The 20245-nt window shown below is 39.1% G+C and overlaps 1 protein-coding gene across 1 annotated transcript in view; it reads left to right on the top strand.

Moving 5' to 3' along the window:
* Positions 1–20245, top strand: part of ARHGAP28 (Rho GTPase activating protein 28) — a 72328-nt gene that overhangs the window by 49030 nt on the left and 3053 nt on the right. The window contains exons 4-13 of the mRNA XM_051612187.1: positions 2148–2235; positions 4060–4217; positions 7877–8042; positions 8157–8248; positions 9578–9655; positions 12867–13029; positions 14466–14548; positions 16367–16564; positions 17276–17419; positions 19932–20086. Coding sequence (XP_051468147.1) covers positions 2148–2235; positions 4060–4217; positions 7877–8042; positions 8157–8248; positions 9578–9655; positions 12867–13029; positions 14466–14548; positions 16367–16564; positions 17276–17419; positions 19932–20086 — 1325 coding nt within the window. The remainder of the gene's footprint in view (positions 1–2147; positions 2236–4059; positions 4218–7876; positions 8043–8156; positions 8249–9577; positions 9656–12866; positions 13030–14465; positions 14549–16366; positions 16565–17275; positions 17420–19931; positions 20087–20245) is intronic.

The following is a 20245-nucleotide window of genomic DNA, read 5'->3' as shown; positions in this document are numbered from 1 at the left end:
GTTTCCAGCATTTTTTCATTTTTTTTTTACCAAAAAAGCAATATGTATCTTTAAAGTCAATACATTAAGGTTTTATTCTCAGTCTTCTCTTTCTTTTGATCATATTAGCCTAAGATTTAAAAGAAAACAAAAAAAAACCACAACAAAACAAAACCAAAACAAAACCAAAAACAAAAAAAACCCACCAAAAAAGTGGGAGAGATGTTGGTCCTGTTTAGAAGAGATTTTCACAAAAGAGACATAGATTAGTCTGCTTTATATGTTCTCCCTGTGGACGCTGGGAAGTGAAAGGGAGAGTAGGGCATTTTTTAGCTTCCCCTGATATTGTGCAGTTGTCACAAGCCTGCAGGCTGTTGCAAACACTGCTGGGCACGAGACCGAGTCCTGCTGTCACCATCTCCCCTCCACCAGCTCCACCGTATTTAGCCCCACCTGGTTGCTGCTGTTGCTTCACTATTGATTTCACCTGTGTAACAAGGCTGGAAGGAATTTTTAGCTTAATGAACTTGATTTACTGCGAATCTATTCTGAATACCACTCTCAAGGTCAGACATGTTGAGCAGTGACAGTAGATGACCTAGTTGCTAAAGTTTACCATTAATTTGTCCATCTGGATCTTAGGCAGCAGAATGGCTACTTCTGTGTTTGATTTTCCCAAATTACTGAGGCAAGTTTAACCATCCCCTCCACTTCCATACTCCCACCTGAAATTTATCTCACTTTTTAATGTCCTAAAGTCTTTTGTGTAACTATTATGGGATTTTTTAATAAAAGCATCTTACAGTTCTTTTTTTTTAATATCAGTGGTCCTTACAGTCTTCTGGCAAAGGAAGTCCATGTGACTCAGATCCTGTTTGCTATCAAGTTAGTTGGCCACTGAATGTACTCTCTCAGGAGAGATTTTATTCACATTACAATTGACGTTGTTACCCAAAAAGCTCAGAGGATAAAACTGAATAAAACAAATGCAACAATATTTCAGGCTTCCAATTGGAAGAGCTGTCTGTCTTTTAAATATCTGACATTTTTCAGCTGCCTAAATGCTGCTCCTGTGCATTGTCTACAAATGGGGAAGACATTTCTGCCCTGAGGCATTGGTGCTTGTTGATAAACAGCCGATTTAGCAATTTAAAGAGCGGCTGTTGGGGGCCCTCAGGTGCAGGTTTAGCTAGAAAGCTGGGGCTGCTCCAGCAGACTCGGGAGAGGGGGTAGTGAGGCAGCAGGTTTAAGAAATGAGGGGCTCCACGGGCTCCCACCAGGATGAAAAGCACAGCAGAAAAAAATACAAGGCCTGTCTGGGGTGTTGTAGTTATTCTCACTGAGTACCCTTTAGAGTATTTTAAAAATTTGTCTTTTTTTTTAACCTAAGAACATGCAGATGAGCTGCTACTGCCCTGTGAACACGCAACACTCAGATTTGTCTTTTGACTGTCCCCAGACTGCTGAGAACAAAGGTAAAACTCAGCTGCCAAGAGGTGACGTGCTTGAAAGTCACCCCCTGGGCTTCCGAACCCCTTCTCTGCTGCACCACACACACTGCCCCAATGTTCACACAGTGCAGAATGATTTCTGGAGTGGAAATAAATTAATTTTACTATAGAAACCGTCTTTTTCCCTAAAACTGTTTTTACGGTTCTCTGGTAAAATGTTGGTATATAACCTATGAGAAGACACCCATCCATTAATAATTCGCTGGTCCCCAAATCCCAAAAGGTGGTGAACAGCCTGGTTTCTGACAGGTGCTTGAGAGCAGTGGGTGTTTGACATATGTCCAAGAGTCCTCAAAAAGATTTGTGCCAAAATTATTAAAAGCAATATGAATTACAATTTGACAAGGACCTTTTGCTTAGTACAATTACGTACAGCAATTTACTTAGCTAATTTCAGTCATTATACAGGACAGGAATCATTAGCTACAGTGAGCTGCAATATTACTGACCTCAACATGATCCAATTCTGTGCAGCCACAGGAAGATTAGTTCTCCGGCTCCGCTATGAAAAATGTACTCTGGTGAATCACAACAGGTTGTTTAAACTTGGCAAAAGAGTGTAAGCTGAGAATGATACGTCGTTTCTTGAACTGTAGCAGTTTCTGTCCATAGACTTGTACCTTCACTGCAGTCTGATCATTTTTTCTTGCCTGTCAGACCACATTTGAGACAGTTCCAGTGTCACCAGTTCCTTCTAATGGTATCCAGCTTCCTGGGCAGAAGCCAGTTTGGAAATCAGTTAGCTGTGAGTATGCCAACATGTAACCAGTGTTCACTTCCTCCTAGAAAAATGATAGACAGAAAGATCCTTTTGTACTTCAGAGGTTAGTCCCTGCCCTTGAGGCATCAGTGTCTAAAAAGTACTGATCGTTGCAAGGTTAGGAGTGTAAAATAGGGGTTTATTTTTAACGATACAGTGCAGAAATTGTCCAAAATACATCAGCAATGTATTTTCTTTTTGCAAATCTTGACAAGAGAGGTGCAGACCTATTTCACATTTCTTCTCCAGTACTGCAGAAACTGTAGTATTAGAAATTTATTGCTTTTCTGTTCCTGCCCTATTATTCTGATCTGCTAATGATGTTATCTCTTAAACACTTTGCCCTGACAGTGACTGGCAGTGCTAATGAAAATTATAACTCTGCTGTGCTAAGGGTCTGGATAGCTGTCAGCAGCCTTCCACAGGAATGTCCATCTTTTATTTTGAAAGCTCTTCCCATCATCATTGTTCAGGGCTTAACTAAAGGGATATTAATACCCAAGTTTCTAAACTAGTCCCTTGATGTTTACCTCTGTATATAGTGATGCAGACATGTTCTTTGGTTGCAGAAGCTGCTCTGCTGATACCTCTGCTTTGCAAGCAGTAGTACTAGAACAGATGGTGAACCAAATGGGCAGGGCTACCATGAACAGTCTGTGATCCCAGATCCAAGGATGGAAAGAGGGATGGAAAACATCTTAAATGGTTGGCCAGTAGGTAACATCTAAGGCCACAGTTCAGAAGCCGGTCGCCACTTATTAACACAATTAGCTTTTTCATACCTTACTTGCAAAACAAAGGGTGTTGCCAAAAATATTGAAGCCCCTCTATCTGTAAATGCAATTACTCAAATATCATGGGGCATGCACATGTTTATAAAATACGTAACGCTTTTTAATTCACTGATTGCCATGGCTCTTGAATGCACTTGGGTCGTGCTAGTAAATTCTTCTCTGCAGTCCTGGGGGCTGAAATTTTACTTTACTTCCAGTGAAAATTATGATTCTGTTCCAATTGCCTGCATCTAGGAGCTGGACCTTAAGGGAAAACATAAAACTGTCCTGAGATGCAAGAGATCAACCATGAAAGTTGGCAACACTGGAACTAATGCATGTTATCACACTTTGGACTTCATGACAATAGAATATTTCTGTACTTGGTTGTACTGGTTTCAAAAATTTTCCTCAGGCATTCACTAATTTCAGAAAGTGACATTTTTAGAGTTGAGCAATAAGTAATTTCACAATATCTAACAGACATTCCAGTAGATAAAATGTTTTTCAAACTGGAAGATTGTATAGTGAATCCTGGTTTGATGCTACACATCTAAACTAGCAACTGTGAGAAATATATGTCTGTGAGGAAATAAAATAGATGCACAATGTCTTATCATTGTAAATAAGTCAACAATGACCTAAGGAACTGTGTCAGCAGCATTTTTCCATCAAGAACTTTTATTTTTAATTGTTCATTAGACAAGTGCCAACACAGTTTGCCTGCCTGGACGGAGGCAAAGGATGGAGTATAAAAACTTGATCATTCCTGATAAACAGGAAGTTTCATCTTGACTATCTTTCTCATGAAAAGCAACATGTTAAATGATCCAAAATTAAAATAGGGATTTTCTTTCTAAGGGGTTATTTCCTCTGAACAAAACAGGAACATGCTGTGGTTTACACTGAAATTCCTTTTGAAGCACTTCCTGTATTACTTTTGCAAGATTTTTGTCATCTTGGTTCAATTTTAAATGTCTCTGTACTAACTGCAAGCATACATACAGCTTTCATATATGGTTTCCCTTATTTTCAGCTAATAGTTGTCTAGACTGTGGACTAGACAAAGGCAGCCCATCCGTAACAGAAGAGCTCTCCTATGAGGTCTCTTTCTCAGAATCCATTACAGTCCTTCCAAAAAACCAAGAATGGCCAAAAAACCAGAGGTTCAAAAAGGAAGACTCTGCTTTACCTGTAAGTTTGTACTCGATTTATTTCCTCAATTGTTTTCTTTAACCCATTGATTTCCTGCTTTATATCCCCAGCACACTGGAGTCTGTTAAGATACATTAGCTCTCCTTTGCTATGTGTGATTTATAGTCTGCCCACTGTGCCTGCCTACTGCTTGTGACTGATTCCTAGAGAGGCATCAAAGCTGAACTGAATATTCAAGTCTGGTTTTTACTTGTACCTCAAATATTCCATCGTCTACACATTTTTCACCAGTAAAGACCAGTTACTGGCACTAAAACTAGCAATCATTTTCATTGCTGGTCTGCTTTCCTTCTTTTTTCCCCCACAGATTATCTGCCTTTTTTAAACAGGGACTTAAAATTGCTTCACAGATGAAGGGGGGAAAGCAAAACTTAGTCCTGCAGCAGTACCGTTTTTCTCCCATCAGTATCCAGTGCAATTACACTGTAGGGGATACTATGTAAATGGTTAAAGGAAATTTTATCATATCATCCAACTAGACATACAGTGAGCAGTCATGCCATTATTTGCAGTTATTTCTCAAAGACAAGGATGCCAGTTTTCTATTTCCATCAGACCTCAAAACTTCCATTACTGGAAACTGCAGCATTAGGTTGTACTTCAGATACCACCTTTTTAGAGAAATGTATGAAATTGCTGGAAATTATTTGGAAGCCTTTCCTGAATGTTAGGATATCCTGAGGTCCTGAACTAATCTGAAGTTGTTGCTATCCACAGAGACACTGAATTCTCTGAGAATTATCTATTTGTCCATCTCAGACACCACCAAGAAGAATCTGAGATGTAGAAGTAAGCTTCCCTGTTGAAATGAGGAATAAGACACCAAGTAGATTGCAGCTGGTGTGAAATCCCTGTGGTTTAGTGTGTCTGGGTTTTGTTTGTTGTTATTGGTTTGTTTGGGGTTTTTTTTGTAGTGGGCATAACTTGCTGTCTTGTGGAGAGTAAGGATATAATGATTTTGGCAAACCAGAGGTTCATCTTTGCTTCTTGCAATAGCAAACCTAGGATCCCAGCCTTCTCTACAACACACACACATAATTTTTTCTCTGCAACAGCTTGGACAATTTCCAGTTGATAGAGCAGGGAAACAGGTAACAAACAGGGAAGAAAGGATGGCATGTTGACCTGTGGTTGTATAATTGATTAGTATGAGAAAAGGCCAGCATTGTCCTGGAGATTAACCATTCTGCATGCAAGTCATCATTTTGTGTGCTCAGAAGAGTACACAAGAAATATTCCAGGTCGTCACAGACAGTTTTAAAATAAAGTCAGTGTTGACATTGGCATTTCTCATACTTCATATTCTACCACTCATGGTATTTGTTTTTTTCCCATAGTGGCTCAGCCCATAACAGGCCTCAGCAAAAAAATCACCTCTTGTTCAGTTACACAGAGCGACCAGTCACTTATACCTACTTAAGGACTGTGTCCCCTTCCTCAAGGTGGGCTAACAGGAACAGACTGAAGTCTACACAACATCATACTTCCTTGCTAGTGGGTTCTCTGGAGCAGGTCTGATGTGTTGAGATAACCAGTTTCATGGATACCATATAATGAGCTACACAGTGAGAGACTGTATATTGTAAAGTAATATGTCTCCTGCAGTTCCCAAGAGAGCCAGCTCAACATCACTGTCTGCAAAGGGTTACATGCATTGTCCCCAGTGTAGGACCATGACCGGTGTGAGTTAGTTGAAGATGTTGTAGAACTAAGAGTCAGTAAGAATTTCAGGCCCATCTTGGTACAATGTATAGTTCCACACAGAAGGAACACATCACACAATGCTCCTTAGCCAAAATGCTAGCCATCTCATTTCTTGATAGCACAGCCTCCTTCAGTGCTGCATATTGTGACTCCACTGTTTGTAAGAAAAATCCCTGGAAAATTGTGATAGAAGACAAAAGAAAAAAGCCCAGCCCCAAATCTTATGTTAATACTGCATTGCGTCTTAGTGACCCTAAGAGTTAATCAGCCATCATAGAAAATCATTATAGCATTGGAGAGATGGGCTGTAGGTTGTGCCTTTAAAGGCTCAGAGTCCAAATTTATCACAATACCAGTATATGTGAACTAGATGGTACAAAGAATCTCTTTGACATCCTGGAGTTTGATTGAGTAAATTTGGCATTAAAGAATACATGTATACTGTATGATATTTTCTTATTTTTAAGATGATTGATTGATCTTTGACTGCTTTTGGACTTTTGCATCACTGGAATTAAAATGCATAGATATTCTTTAGTATTTATGTGTCTTCTGAAGACTATGCTCCATGTAGCTCTTGTTACATTATTAAGTCCTAGCATAAAAGTAACAGTGGTATTACTGCCTTCTGTGGAGGGAAGATTCTGGCCTAAAATGCCACTGACAGCATGTAAATTGGTTATTCCATGCCCTGCACTCTTTCTCCCCTGACTATGGTTAACCCCTACTGAAAGATCATGTGCAATGTGATTTCGGAAGTCCTAACCTATGTGATCTAGATGTCCTTTGTCCTCTCTTAATTTTGAAATCTGGTGTAAGTTTAATACTTTTTTTTGTTTGCTTTTTTCTTAATCTGTTCAATTGGCTTCATCTAAAGATGTGTTAAACCTATCTAGTCCAAATTTGTTTAAAAAAGGGAGGACTGGGCTGTAATCCTCAGAAGCAAAACATCATTAGAGGCTGGGTTTCCACTCAGTTCCCAAAGGGGAGGAGATGATTTGTAATGCTATTTATTTATGCCTTTGACTAACAATAACTGGTTTAAATTACAATTAATTAAAAAAATATACAATAGCAAGGATCCACAGTTCTTTGAAAAGCATGGTTTTCACTTCAACTTGGTTATTATGTCAAACAATTATGTCAAAAACTGATGGGTACTTGTTCTTCTTGACATTTGTACAAATGTTTTTGTCATGACACAACATTCCTGGCTCTGATCCACGACACTGCAGTTTCTAAAGTATGTAGACAACTTCACATGCCCCCAGATCACTAAGTATCATTTAGTTCAAGCCTCCTTGAGTAAATTATTTCTTAGCTGCTGGGAGTCCTGTTTCCAAGCCTAAATGCTTCTTGAGTAACAAAAAGTACCAGTATATTGGCAGGCTGGCATCAGGACTAAGTGATTTTGCTTCTAGGCTTTTCCTCAGATCTTTAGTTTGAACTCCCCTGTAATACCTCATAAATTAAAAGTAATATGCAAAGCAGGCATGGATTCATCACACACACACACTATTGATATATGACCATATCCATGATGAAATGTGTCAGCTACTTCAAATGCATTCAAAGACACTGGGAGGGAGGCAAAGACAGAGCAAAATGTTATAACCTGCTGAAACTGGATGAATGTCTAAGTAGCGTATAGCTCATGTCTCCCAGCTGGAGTACAGGCACCAAGGTTAATAGCTCTGCTCCAGCACTGCTTGCCAGTCAAACTTCAAGGGAACATGATGAGCAACAAGCTCTATTTTACATTTCAGATGGATGCAAGTTATGTCAATGTACCAGGTCAATGCACAGGGTTGTAGCTCAGCTCTCTGGTGTTGTCCGTCTATCCTAATATGACTGCCTATTATGTACGGGCATTGCTTTCAAAACAAAAATGCACGTCCTGTAATTAATAAAGGTGCAATTCATCTCTACTGTAGAAATTCATAGTTCGGAAAAGCCGGTTTGGGCTGACAGAAGTTGGAGACCTCTCTCCTGAAGACATGAAGAAGATCCGCTACCTCTCCCTGATTGAGCTAACTGCCTTCTACGACGCCCTGGGGGTGGAGCTGAAGAGGAACCGTGTGGAGAGGGTGCGGGGACGAGGTACTGTGCTGTGGCATCCCCATGGCAGCCACCTGGGTGCTGCCCAGCATAGCTATGAAGACGTGTAGGAGGCTGTGTTTTCTCTCTTTCACATTTGCTGTTATTGTTTTTAAGAAAATGGTCTGTTTGGAGTCCCTCTCACCATACTGCTGGAGAATGATCAAAAGAAGGTTCCTGGAATAAAAGTTCCCCTCATCTTCCAAAAAGTGAGTATATCTCAGTCTCCTCAGCCACTAAGATTTGTTTTTCCGTCTCTTGCACTGACGCTCAAAACAGTCATCAGACAAAAGAAGATGCAGGCTTTATAGTCTTGAAGGTGTCTACAGGTTCTCTGTATGTTGTGGTTTGAAAACCTTGTGACAAGGAGACAAAGTTTGCTCCTTTTCTGTGTGAGAGAGGTAGAGACATCTTTCAGTGTTTGTAATTATATGATACCATATAGGAAACTTTGGGAAACAGACATCTGGATTTCTCTTTCCCTTTCTCATTAAATTAGAGAGCCATGGTAAATGGTGTGTCTGTGCAAAAAGGCCAGAGATGAGCTGTCTCAGGAGCTTTAATTTCACAGGAATTCACACCTTAGGTATTACTTAGCTATTATTTCCAGAATTGAAGTGGCATCTTCTGATTGAGGTTTGTATAAGACAAGATCATTTATAAAAGTCATTAGGCAGCAAAAAGGCAACCGAGGTTGTCTTGAAGACAGGCACAGAGACAGAAGCACACACACACATAGGTTTACATGGACTCAAAAGTTCAAGAAATTTCCCTGTAAATACTGACAAAAGGGGAAGTGGTGTGGAGTGTCAGGGGAAAGACTGACAGGACTTGAATATTTACATGACTTTGCAATCAGCTCCACAGCTACCCTGTCAAGATACCATGGGATATTAGAAGGATCCAACAGCTAGGGCAGGAAACAGAGCTGGTGGTGAAAAATCCAGAGGTGTATGAATAAATGTTAGGAATTTATTTTATTCCCTCATTCTAAGTTATGTTAAATCAAAACATTTCTTTTTTAATAAAGAATTAGAGTGGAAAGCCTATTCACAGAAAATTCAGACTAAAATATCCTGGGACCATTTTCTAATCTGAGTTCTCAGTTCCCAGAAACGTATGTTATCTATAGACATTACCATTGTGCTCCTCAGGGAAAGACTTAAACATTTCTCAGAGGTTAATTTTCCCTCAAAACACCATTGTGTTTTACCCCGTGTATCTGCCCTTTTATGAGTATACTTATGTGTTAATTGTTCTATAGCAGTGCCAAGTTTCAAATCAAGGACAGAGGGGCCTATTGCATTATCAGTTTTCCATACTCTGCATACTCCTTATTTCAGGGTCAGGAATATGGAGAGTGAATTAAGAAGGTTTACTTACATGAGCTGGCCTGTTTTCATTAGCAAATTACATAGAAGTGTATCTTTTTCAAATTAGTCTGAAGGATACCTAGACTGAAAAAAAAAAAAAAAAAAAAAAAAGAGGTTAATAGTATGTTTAATTGCTTTCCTGGGTTTTGTTGTGTTTTTTTTCAGTTACTGCTCAAGCTTGAGGAAACAGGTTTAGAAACTGAAGGAATTCTACGAGTGCCTGGATCTGCCTCCAGAGTCAAGGTACACGCTCGTGCCAGTTTTCTGTCTCCTGGACCACAGATCCTATGTAAAGTAATACAGCACACATAAATGTCCACTGCATATAAAGACTGATGTATGGAGATCAGCATTTCTACTCCTACCAGTGGAAGGTCAGATTGGTTCCTGGGAACCAATAAATCACAGAACATTTGGTCAATTGCTTTGTATTTGTTAATGTTCTATATAAAGCACAGATTTGGCACTGAAAGCAGTTTTCCTCCACTACACATTGAGGGATCCTTCCAGTTTATCTCTGTCATCCAAAATTGCTGTGATCTTATCTCTGTTTTAATTTATTTCAGAAATCCAGAGTTGCTAAACTGAGTGAGCTTCAGATAAAGATCTTATTCTATGTCATTTTAACCTTTGTATCACTTTATTTCTCATTTATCTTCTGTGATCTTACAATTTCATGTTCCAAGTGAGAGAAATTTGGCCTGTATTCACTGTTTGGCAGCCTTGAGTACTGCATTTTCACAGGCTATTTGCGGGCTATGAACACAGGCTAGTTGGTACCAAATAGCCTGACACTGCAGTGCAGTAATGCTTGTAATTGTTTCTCCAGACTGACTTGGTTCCAGGAACTGGAAGCCTCTGGTAGACACAAATTAGAAAAACAACTTTTTTTCTGGGCTTAGTAGTGTCTACCTCTTTCCCAGATTTTTGTTTTTTCTATGTTTGTTTGTTTGGGTGGTTTTTTTTTAAATCTCGTTTGAGCACTTCTTATAGTGCATCCCAATCCCACTTTCTCATCATCAAGAAAAATAGTCTTGCTTTCTGAGGCAGGAAGTCTCAGCATCATGGCAGCCACACAAAGAGCAATGCTGGGGATTGCTAAATTATGATAGGCTAGGAATCATAAAAAACAGCTGTACAAGAAGCAGCAGCAGCATTGCATGAAATGCATCAAAGATAGGCAGTAGCAGCCCAGCTCCCTTTGATTCTATGGACTGATAAAAGTGATGCATCTTGCAGAAGGGAGCTCCTCATTTGGCCTGTACTTTTTATCTTCCTCATTTTTTTCATAGAAATACTTAAAGTATTATTTCACGCAATCTCAATTATTTCCAGCACCTCCAGGGAGGTTACACAGCAGGGCTGTACTCTATCTAATGAAACTACTTTCATATTCTTTGCATATACTGTACTGCACCTTTTTCACTTATTATTCACAACCTATATCCAGTGAGCTGCTATGAGATATATCTTTATATGTAGCTCTCCTTTACTGGGTGGTAAGTTAAACTGCCCATATGAAAGTTTAAATTACTTGAGTTTTGGCTTCGTTTAAGTCTGTCCAACAAGCCAACCAGCTAGAGAGAGAGATTTTTTTCAAAGCAGGTCCAGATTTCATCCATCAAAGCTTTCATACATTATTATGACATTAGGATTTGAGGGCATTCCAATATTATTTCAGTCTTATTTGGAGAAAGAAAAGGCATATGGAAGTGATTAAAGATTACTCTTCAATAAAACAAAGAATAGAAGAAATAAATACAAGTTTTCCTCTGTAATCTGGTTTGTAACAAAAGCTCAAGTGAACCAAAATGCTTGATAGTGTACTGTAGGATCAGTCATTTTTAGAAAAAAAAACAACACAAAACCCCCCATTTTTTTCAAGGTGCATACATACATATATATGTGTGTGTATATATATATATGGGAAGGGACTGAGTGTATAAAATATAAATATATGTTTACATGTGCCTATATGTATATTAAATGTTTATGTTTCAAAAATCTTGCTTGCTATTTCTATGGATTTTCCCCAGTTCTCAGCAGAAAAATGTGGAGTAGTTTTTCTCTCGTCTAATGGTTTTGATGAGGTGAAGACTTCTGTTCCACATTTCCCAGTCAGTAACCAGAAAATAATCTAATCCAGGTGTTGGTATGGATTATGTGCAAAGGATGTAAATACAGCAGAAGCTGAGATATCCCAGATTACAGCAAGTGCTAGTAAAAATGAGACGGTAACATTATATTCCCAATCCTGAATGATTTTCCATTTTCTTTTGTGCCAACCATTTCAATTCATTATGTATGACCATATTTGATATGTAATTTCCTTCCATTCATATGAGGCAGGGTAAACAGAATCTATTTTTTTAAGTTTTCTGTCTGAATAGACTAAACTTTCTTTGTGTGATATTAAGGTACATTTGACAAAAACATGTTCTGAAACCTGAATATTAGCTACACTTGTAAATTGTCAAAAATGGTTTCACAAAAAGCAGGAACAAACTTCCTATGGATAAAGCAGTGTTTGGCCAGTAATAATTGTGAAAGCTGCATTATTTATTTATATCCTCCTATTACAATAGCCTCCTTCGATCTTATTAACTCAACAAATTTCTGAGGAGTTTACATTTTCCAAACAGTGATTTGGGTTTGCAGCCAAATTCTGTTCCTACTAGGAACCTTACTAAATATTTCCCATTCACACATGTGTGTGAAATATTGATTAGTTACACTCCAGAACTAAACAGACCTCTATTACAGAGCAAGATGCTAACAGTGGAGAACAGTAGGATTAAATGGGTACCCATATTGGTATAATCAGTTCTGTCTTAGATACCTCCTGTGGCTTTAGAGGGTTTTTTTGACATGTATTAAATTGAGGTTTTCTTACAGTAATGGTTAGATACCTTTATTTTTCTATTAAGTGATCAAATCTAATTATAGTTATCCTAAAAGAAAAAATTGTCTTAAAGAAAGACCTTAAGTTAAAGCCATTTGCTCAAGGTCTGTGCACTCCGATACCAAGAGATTGTCTAGCAAGTTCACTGGCAGTGAGGAAGAAATGGCACTCCTTTGTGCTTTAAGGGTCAGAACCTCTGGAGAGTGTCTCAAAAATAAGAGCTGTGCTAAAAATTCTGTTTAACTGAATTTTCTGTTTCTAGTTCTAAGACACTGCACAAATTTTTCTTGCTTTAAAATGGTTCAAATGGGTCACTGGCAGAAATGCAGCTAATATAAACCAAATTTAGCCTGGGTTGCAAAATATCCCCGGGAACCTGATCTGTTAACCTGCTCTGAACTCCACATGGCTGTAACTAGGCTACTACTGGTTTGGGGCTACTTCAGCTATGGTGTAAGCCTGCCTCTGGTTTGTAATGGGATTTCTGAAGTGATCTCAAACTGCCAGGTCAGAAGCAATGATTAAAGATCAGATGTTCCTTTTATCTTTCAGAATCTCCATCAAGAGCTTGAGGCAAAATTTTATGAAGACACTTTTGACTGGGACCAAGTACGAAATAACGATGCAGCAGGACTGCTGAAAATGTTTATAAGGGAACTCCCAAGCCCCCTTTTCACAGTAGAGTATCTGCCTGCTTTCATCACACTAGTGGAAAGTAAGTGGGAAAGGAGTTAATATGGATTGACCTAGACAAAATGTAATAATAGATGTTACATTTTTTTCTCTTTCTGAAGCAGAGAGAAAAAAAAGCCCCAGTGCCTTGCCTAAACATTTACATATTCTGCAAGCTTTCCTTTTCAAATGGAAAAAAGTCTCTATGCTTAGCTAACACAACTGTTTAACAAAAGAATTGAAATCTTTGAGCAAATGCTGGCTGAGCAATGACTTTCATATATAGACCCGGATTCACACAAATTATAGGTTTCAGAAATGAAAATTTCTGCAAGGTAGATTCAGGTCACTGTCCTTTAGCTGACATTCTATTGGTTCTATTTTATTTCTCTCTGGATTTATGCTGGGGTCAGAATATTCTTACAAAGATATATGTGATCACAGAAAGCTTCAGGCAGTCAGGTCTTGTTTTCAGTGTACATACACCCTCTCATTCTCAGTACATTTTGTTAATGTCTCTTCCAGGAAGAACACCGCGGTACCTTGCAATACCTATTGACTTCATTGTAAATGCACTTGAGCTAGGACACAGTGAAACCATCAGGATGGTGATTAGGCAAATGGGTACAGAAATCTTAGAATCTTTGTATAAGGTTGCAGCCAATCTTTCAGGATCTTTATGAGGTCGCTTAAAGGGCACAAGGAGGTGACCCCTTCCTGTAACCTTCACGTACTTGAGTGTGCTCCTTGTGAGTTTGAGACTGCAAGCAATTGTGATGGCTTCTCAGTTTGGAGGACAAGACTGAACATGAGGAGTCTGTGCCCTCTAACAGACACACTGTCCACAACACTCTTTTTCTCCAAACCTCTCTCACCCCCCCAAGTGGAAACAAATGACATTTATTCTTCCCATACTCCTTATCCCAGCTCTTACAGAGATGTTTGCACAGTATCAATATATACCACTTGTTGAAAAGATCATGGTGTTTTGTAGCTGACAAGGGGCTCTAAAGTGCTAGACTTGAGACAAATACTTTTTGAGTTATAAGCAATCAGTCTCCACTCCAGTGGCACAGGTGTTCAGCAAATTACTCCGTAACAACGGTTTGAAAATTTTCTGAAAAAAAAATACACATTTCAGTTTGAAAGGGGCAAAATGCTTGATCCACATACAACACAACCAGACCACAATATCAAAAAGAAATTGTCTGGTATTGAAAAATACTGTCTCTTTGCTATTTAGACAGAATTCTAGAGAGCCTTGTCTCCCCTCTGACAAACACCCAAGATGATAAGGAAAAATCCACTCATTATAATTATTTTTATATTTGGGGAAAAGATTAGGGTTAATAAACATCTCAACGTGCTAGTTTCAACCGGGCAGTGGTGGTTGTGTTTCTAGAGCTGCTGACAAAGAAGGGTTTTAGAACAAACCAGTTGTAACAGGGATTTAAAAACATTAATTCTTCATATTCTTAGAAATCTCCAAGATCAAGTTACAGCTGCAAGCTTTGCATCTGTTGATCATGCTGCTGCCTGAAGCTAACAGAGACACAGCAAAGGTAAGTTCTTCATTTGCTAGCATCTGCCATCTGTCATGCTTTTAGCTGTTAAATGAGAGATCAATTTTTTTTTTTTCTAACAGTCAGCGATCAGATGCACCATGAAAGTAATCATCTGTGTTTTTCAACATTTCCTTGAAAAGGTGTTCCAGGTCCCTGTCTGTCATTTATTTTACAAGCAATTAAGAAATAGTTGCTGGAGATATCCAGCTGTTGGTGTCAGTAAATGGCTCCCAGGCATCATTTATTCTGGAGCATTCATTTAAAAGAGGCATGATCCTTGCACAGTTTGGAAAGAGAAGGTCAAGTTTCTGGGGTTTCTGTATAACTGGAATTCTCCTACATGAAGTTAAACAAGAAGTTGCCCCCCAGAAGCTCACCTAGTGCACCCCCAGTGATCAAGGGCTTCCAGGGCACTGGACCACACTGAAGGAGGTAGTTAAAAGTAAAAAAACCCTGAAACATACATTTGTATCAGGGATGTCAGGGCCTCAGCCTCAAATGTTTTGCTTTAAGAACTCACACCCACAGCCATGAACTGCTTCCTGATACAGACACAGTGGCTAAAAGCACTTTGGGTGCTTGAGAGTTCCCACGTCTGACTGCAGTTATATCCTGATTCTAAGATTCTTTGGACTTGTTTCCACATAGAGGAAACCCGGGTGAAAAAGCTGCCTGGGAGCCCCCAGACATCTCATCGGGTCTCCTGGTCACCAGCACCCTGCAGGTCCCCACTCTGAAAGTCTCCCATCAGAATGTTTATATATAGCTTTTTGAGTCCAGGTGCCTTCTTTACCTATATTTATGTATACAATAAAAAGGGACAAGAATAACAACCCCCTTTAAAGCATTTGGAGGTCTACTAGAGCTCGGTGAAAAATGGGGGCTATTTCTTTCAGCAAAGTCCATATTGATATAGAGCAGTATGTGTAAAATGCATGCCAGAATAGTGGTCTTAATTATTACTAGGCGTTTATATTAAAATAGAAGTGATGACAAAACTGAAAGCATCCCTACTTGATATTTATAATGAGATTTTTAAAACTTCTCCAATGTAGTGTCTGTTTTGTAATTCCTGGGTTTGTAAAAATGTTTTAATTGCAATGTCAGGGTACAAAGATAGTGGTTTTAATGGTATGGTGTTGCAAAAGGACTCATTGGCAGACCCTAGCTCTAACCACAGCTGCAATCTATCCTGTTCAGTCACTCAAGCAAAATTCTGAATAAACTGCCCAAAAGGGAAATGAGTTTCCTTTGACTCTGCCATGCATGTACAGAAGTGACGTCAACAAGCCATCACTGGGCTTTTCTTGCTTTCATTATCCCAGAATAAAAGTTAGGGGGTTGCTGGCAGAAATTCCACAAATTATATCACATATGGAACTGCTGTACATTTGAAGGGAGGCTGATCACCCTGGTGATTGCAACATAAAATACCTTGGCCAGATACATCAAAGTGGGCACCTTGAACTCTATGAAGAAGTTAACTATTCCATTGCAACACTTTTATGTCTTTCCCCTGCTACAGGATTTAGAGCCTTAGTGCAGACATTGCACTGGACTTATAAATTTAGGATTATGCTCCAAATGATAGATAACTTACTAGTATGTATTTTGATATCATTAATTATTTCTCTGTGAGTGACACAGGAGGTTGTGCCAGCAAATACCAGAGTAGTCCAAATGAGACTACCAAAAGCCCTAAGTTTCACCTCCGAATGCAAATATAGCAGCTTTTGAGCCAGACATGTTGTGCATTTGAAAACGCTGCATTTAAGAAGCAAACTATTTTGTGAGACTCAACAAGTGTTTTTCCAGGCCTTTCTTCAGTTCCTGAAGAAGGTGGTTGCTAATGAGGGGAAAAACAAAATGAACTTGTGGAATGTTTCTATGATTGTTGCACCAAACCTCTTCATCTACAAAGGGAAGCGTGCAAACCAACAAGAAATGCAAGCAGCCGCCACCACAGCGCACATTGTGAGGCTTTTAATTCGGTACCAGGACATCCTGTGGACAGTGAGTACTGCTGGTTCCCTCTTTATGACTCCAAGACAGAAAAGTACTTTGCTATATGCAGCAGCTCCGTAGAAATCAGAGTAAATTGACCTTTCTGACAGAAGCAGTTAGCAATTCTTTGGAAACTGGCTGGAGTCTTCTAGATATAGTGTGAGGTAGAGCGAGAGGTACTTCTGGGCGGAGATTTACCTCACCTAAGACATCCGTTTTAGCAAAAAAATTGCCCTCTGGAGGTACTTATCCCACATAATTGTTTTATACAGAAGAATGCATAGGAAAATGATTCAATCTAGGTGAGATATCTAAACTTGGATAGGGTTAAATGTCTGTTTAGAGTCTAGTCCATAATGATATAGGCCAAAAGCGTGTACTACTTGCTGGACTTCCAAAGGTTGGTATGAAGATAATGACTGTCTCAGCTCTTTTCTTCACAACAGAAGGAGGGTATGATGGGGATTGCAAAGACAACCTCCTAATAAACTTAGTACAACTGCAAATATCACTAAGATGTTTCATATGGTATGAAAGGTGATTTATAGTTTCATCAAAAGAACAACCGTGGGTTGTTATGGAAGCTACTAATCGCATGTATCTTCTGGGAATAAATAGAGCTTCTGCTGCCTAAAATTTGGCACCTCTCTGAATGCCCAACACCAATTTTTTGAGAGAAAAAATGACTGTGTATTCTTAGCTCTGGTTTTCTCCCTTTAGGTCCCATCCTTTCTCATCTCCCAGGTGAGAAAAATGAATGAGGCAGCAATGAATAACAGCAAGAGGCAGCTGATGTTTGACAAAGGAGTGAGAAAACTTCTGAGGAGAAAGACCATGGAACGGGAAAGACCTGAAAGACCAGAGGTGTGATTAGAAATAGACCATTTTCAAGGGCAGCTTTAGCCAGCCTCCTTGATTTCTTATCTCTGATAAAAGCTTTTGGGGGTGAAGAGGAAATTTGTACATACAAAATAAGTTGATTTGGGAGGCATCTTGAAAGATATGCTTCACAGTCCACCATCCTGATAAGTTTTAGGAATTGAGCTATAAGATAGCTAGTTACAGTGCTGGTTTTATACCTATTTTATAAGAAAATGGTCATATGTGGAGAGTCCTTGGCAAAAATGATCTGTAGATACTCAATGAATGCAAGGATCTGTAGATGAGTAGTAGGATGGTCAATGTTAGGATTACTTGTATTTACCCATGCCCTGGTCCAGGCCATTTGATATTTTCGTTGCAAGCTTTAGTTTTATAGCTTTGCATTAACTTCCTAAGCAGAAAGAAAAATCCAGTTTGCCTAACACAGACACCAAAACTGGGTCTGAATTTTAAGTGTCTAATTAAGTAGTTTGTGTTGCTACTCCCCATATAGACAGAGGAGAGAGGTGGATACTTTTGAGGCTTTCCAGAGCTCCAAGTGCAGTTCAGACTTAGGAAAGTCCAATACAAAGTCTTCCTTCAGAGATCTTAAAGCCACCAACCTTATTGCCTGCATATGGAGTTTAGGAACTTGCCCGAGGTATGCTATTTCAAAAGACAGATAAAATTAACTTACACATTAGGTGTAACATAATTTGTGCAACAAAGCACGTTACGTACACGTGCCCAAAATATACAGTCCCTATGGCAGCTTATATGAGGTAATTACCTTTTATAACCTGGAGAGGAAGGCTTCAGAGACTTCCATGGGGTTTTAAAGAAAGCAGACTGGTGAACTGTAAGAAGAGGAACTGGTGAAGGACTTCAAGAATATTCTTGAAGAACAAAAGAAAAGACAAATAAGAAAGGAGTGATATTAAGAGATTACAAGAAACAGGGAATAAGCCAGCTAATACAGACAACAGGGAAAATGCAGAAGGGAACACCTGGGGGAAAAAAGAAAAAAAGAAAAAAAAAAAAAAAAGAGAAATTTTATATATGATCAGAGGGCTGGAGCACCTCTCTTACGAAGACAGGCTGAGAGAGTTGGGGCTGTTCAGCCTTCAGAAGAGAAGGCACTAGGGAGACCTTATATCAGCCTTCAGCTGTGGAGGGACTTTTTACAATGGCTTGTAGGGATAGGGCAAGGAGGAACAGTTTCAGACTGAAAGAGGGAATTTTTAGGTTAGATATTAGAAAGAAATTCTTTACTGTGAGGGTGATGAGACACTGGAACAGCTTGCACAGGAAAGTTGTGGATGTCCCTTCCCTGGAAGTATTCTAGGCCAGGTTGGATGGGGCTTTGAGCAACCTGGTCTAGTGGGAGGTGTCCCTGCCCATGCAGAGGGTTGGAACTAGATGATCTTTAAGGTCCCTTCCAACCCAAACCATTCTATGATATGAATTGTGAAGCCATGCTAATTCAGTTTTTTTGATAATTCATTTGCCAACCACGTCTGAGATATATGGTGGGTATACACAATTGGTGCTGCAGATGGATGTTTGTTTAAAATGGTGGTACAGACTACTGTGTTACAAAACTGTATTCACCCTGGATCTAATACAGTCAGAGCTTCTAAGGAGAGTCAGTTACTGCAGTCATTTCACCTCTGGGAACGCAAGTTCATTGATCATAGTAATTGGGTTTGCATCTAATAAAAACGAGACCGGCCATGGCAGGTAGCTGAAATATGAAGGGTAAATTGGAGGCAAACTCTGTTTAGAGAACTGAGTTGAATTCTGAGAGCACTTAACACAAACCCCAGGTTTCAGATGTTCTAAATTACACAGGGACAGAGACTAGAGAGACTATTGTACCCTGCTCAGCGTGGTATTAACTGGATTAGACCTGGAATGCAAACCTTGCTAATTGATTTATCCGCCATTAATCATGGAAGAGTGCATAAACTTCATAGATGATCTTTTGAACCCTATGCAAGGTCAAATTTAAAATTAACAGAAACCATATGGCACTTTCATATTTTACTCGACATAGGCTTCGATCTAGTTGAAACTACAGGAAGCAGAAACAGAGAACTGGATTTTCAAGCCTCTAGAGAATTTAATCTTCAGAAGGAAGATCCAATATTCCTAATAATTTAAACTTTTTTTTAAATGAGCACTTGGTTCTCTGACCAATGCTAACAGCAATAACTTAAAAAATCTCAAGTAACAACTTGACTCAATATTACTGCAAGCAATTAAAATTCAAGAGTAGGTACTTAATTCTGCATGCATGTATGTGATGCTTACCAAGGAGTTTGAGTTTTGTGTCATATCTTATTATACTGTAGATATAAATTTGTGTATGACTGTAAATATGGGTTTTTTTAGTGATTACAAGAATACAGGACAGTGATTTTTGCAAGCAACCTCAGGGGCATTGCAGAACTGCTTCTGAATAGAGCTACTGAAATATTTGCCTTAAACTTACTGTACTGAATATTGATTTTAGGGAGCTGTCACTTTTCCCCCATACCTGCAGTCCGACATACCTGAGGGGGTGATAAGAGTTTATGCTCCACTGCATTCAAAAGTCTCCATGGCAATTCAGCTCAACAGCCAAACAAAAGCCAAAGACATCCTGGCTCGATTCCACTGTGAAAACAGGTGGGTAAATGAGAACATCTTGTTTTTCCTGAACAATAACATCAGAACCATTAATGAATAGGTTGCCCCCTTTTCAAAGACTCATGTTACAAGAACTCTTATTTCTATTAAAAATTGATAATTTATGGTTACATTGGTCAAATACATTTTAAAATGCAG

The sequence above is a fragment of the Apus apus genome, chromosome 2, assembly GCF_020740795.1.
Source record: "Apus apus isolate bApuApu2 chromosome 2, bApuApu2.pri.cur, whole genome shotgun sequence".
Lineage (NCBI taxonomy): Eukaryota > Metazoa > Chordata > Aves > Apodiformes > Apodidae > Apus > Apus apus.
Note: the sequence above shows the minus strand (reverse complement) of the source record. Positions and strands in the feature narration are given on the sequence as shown.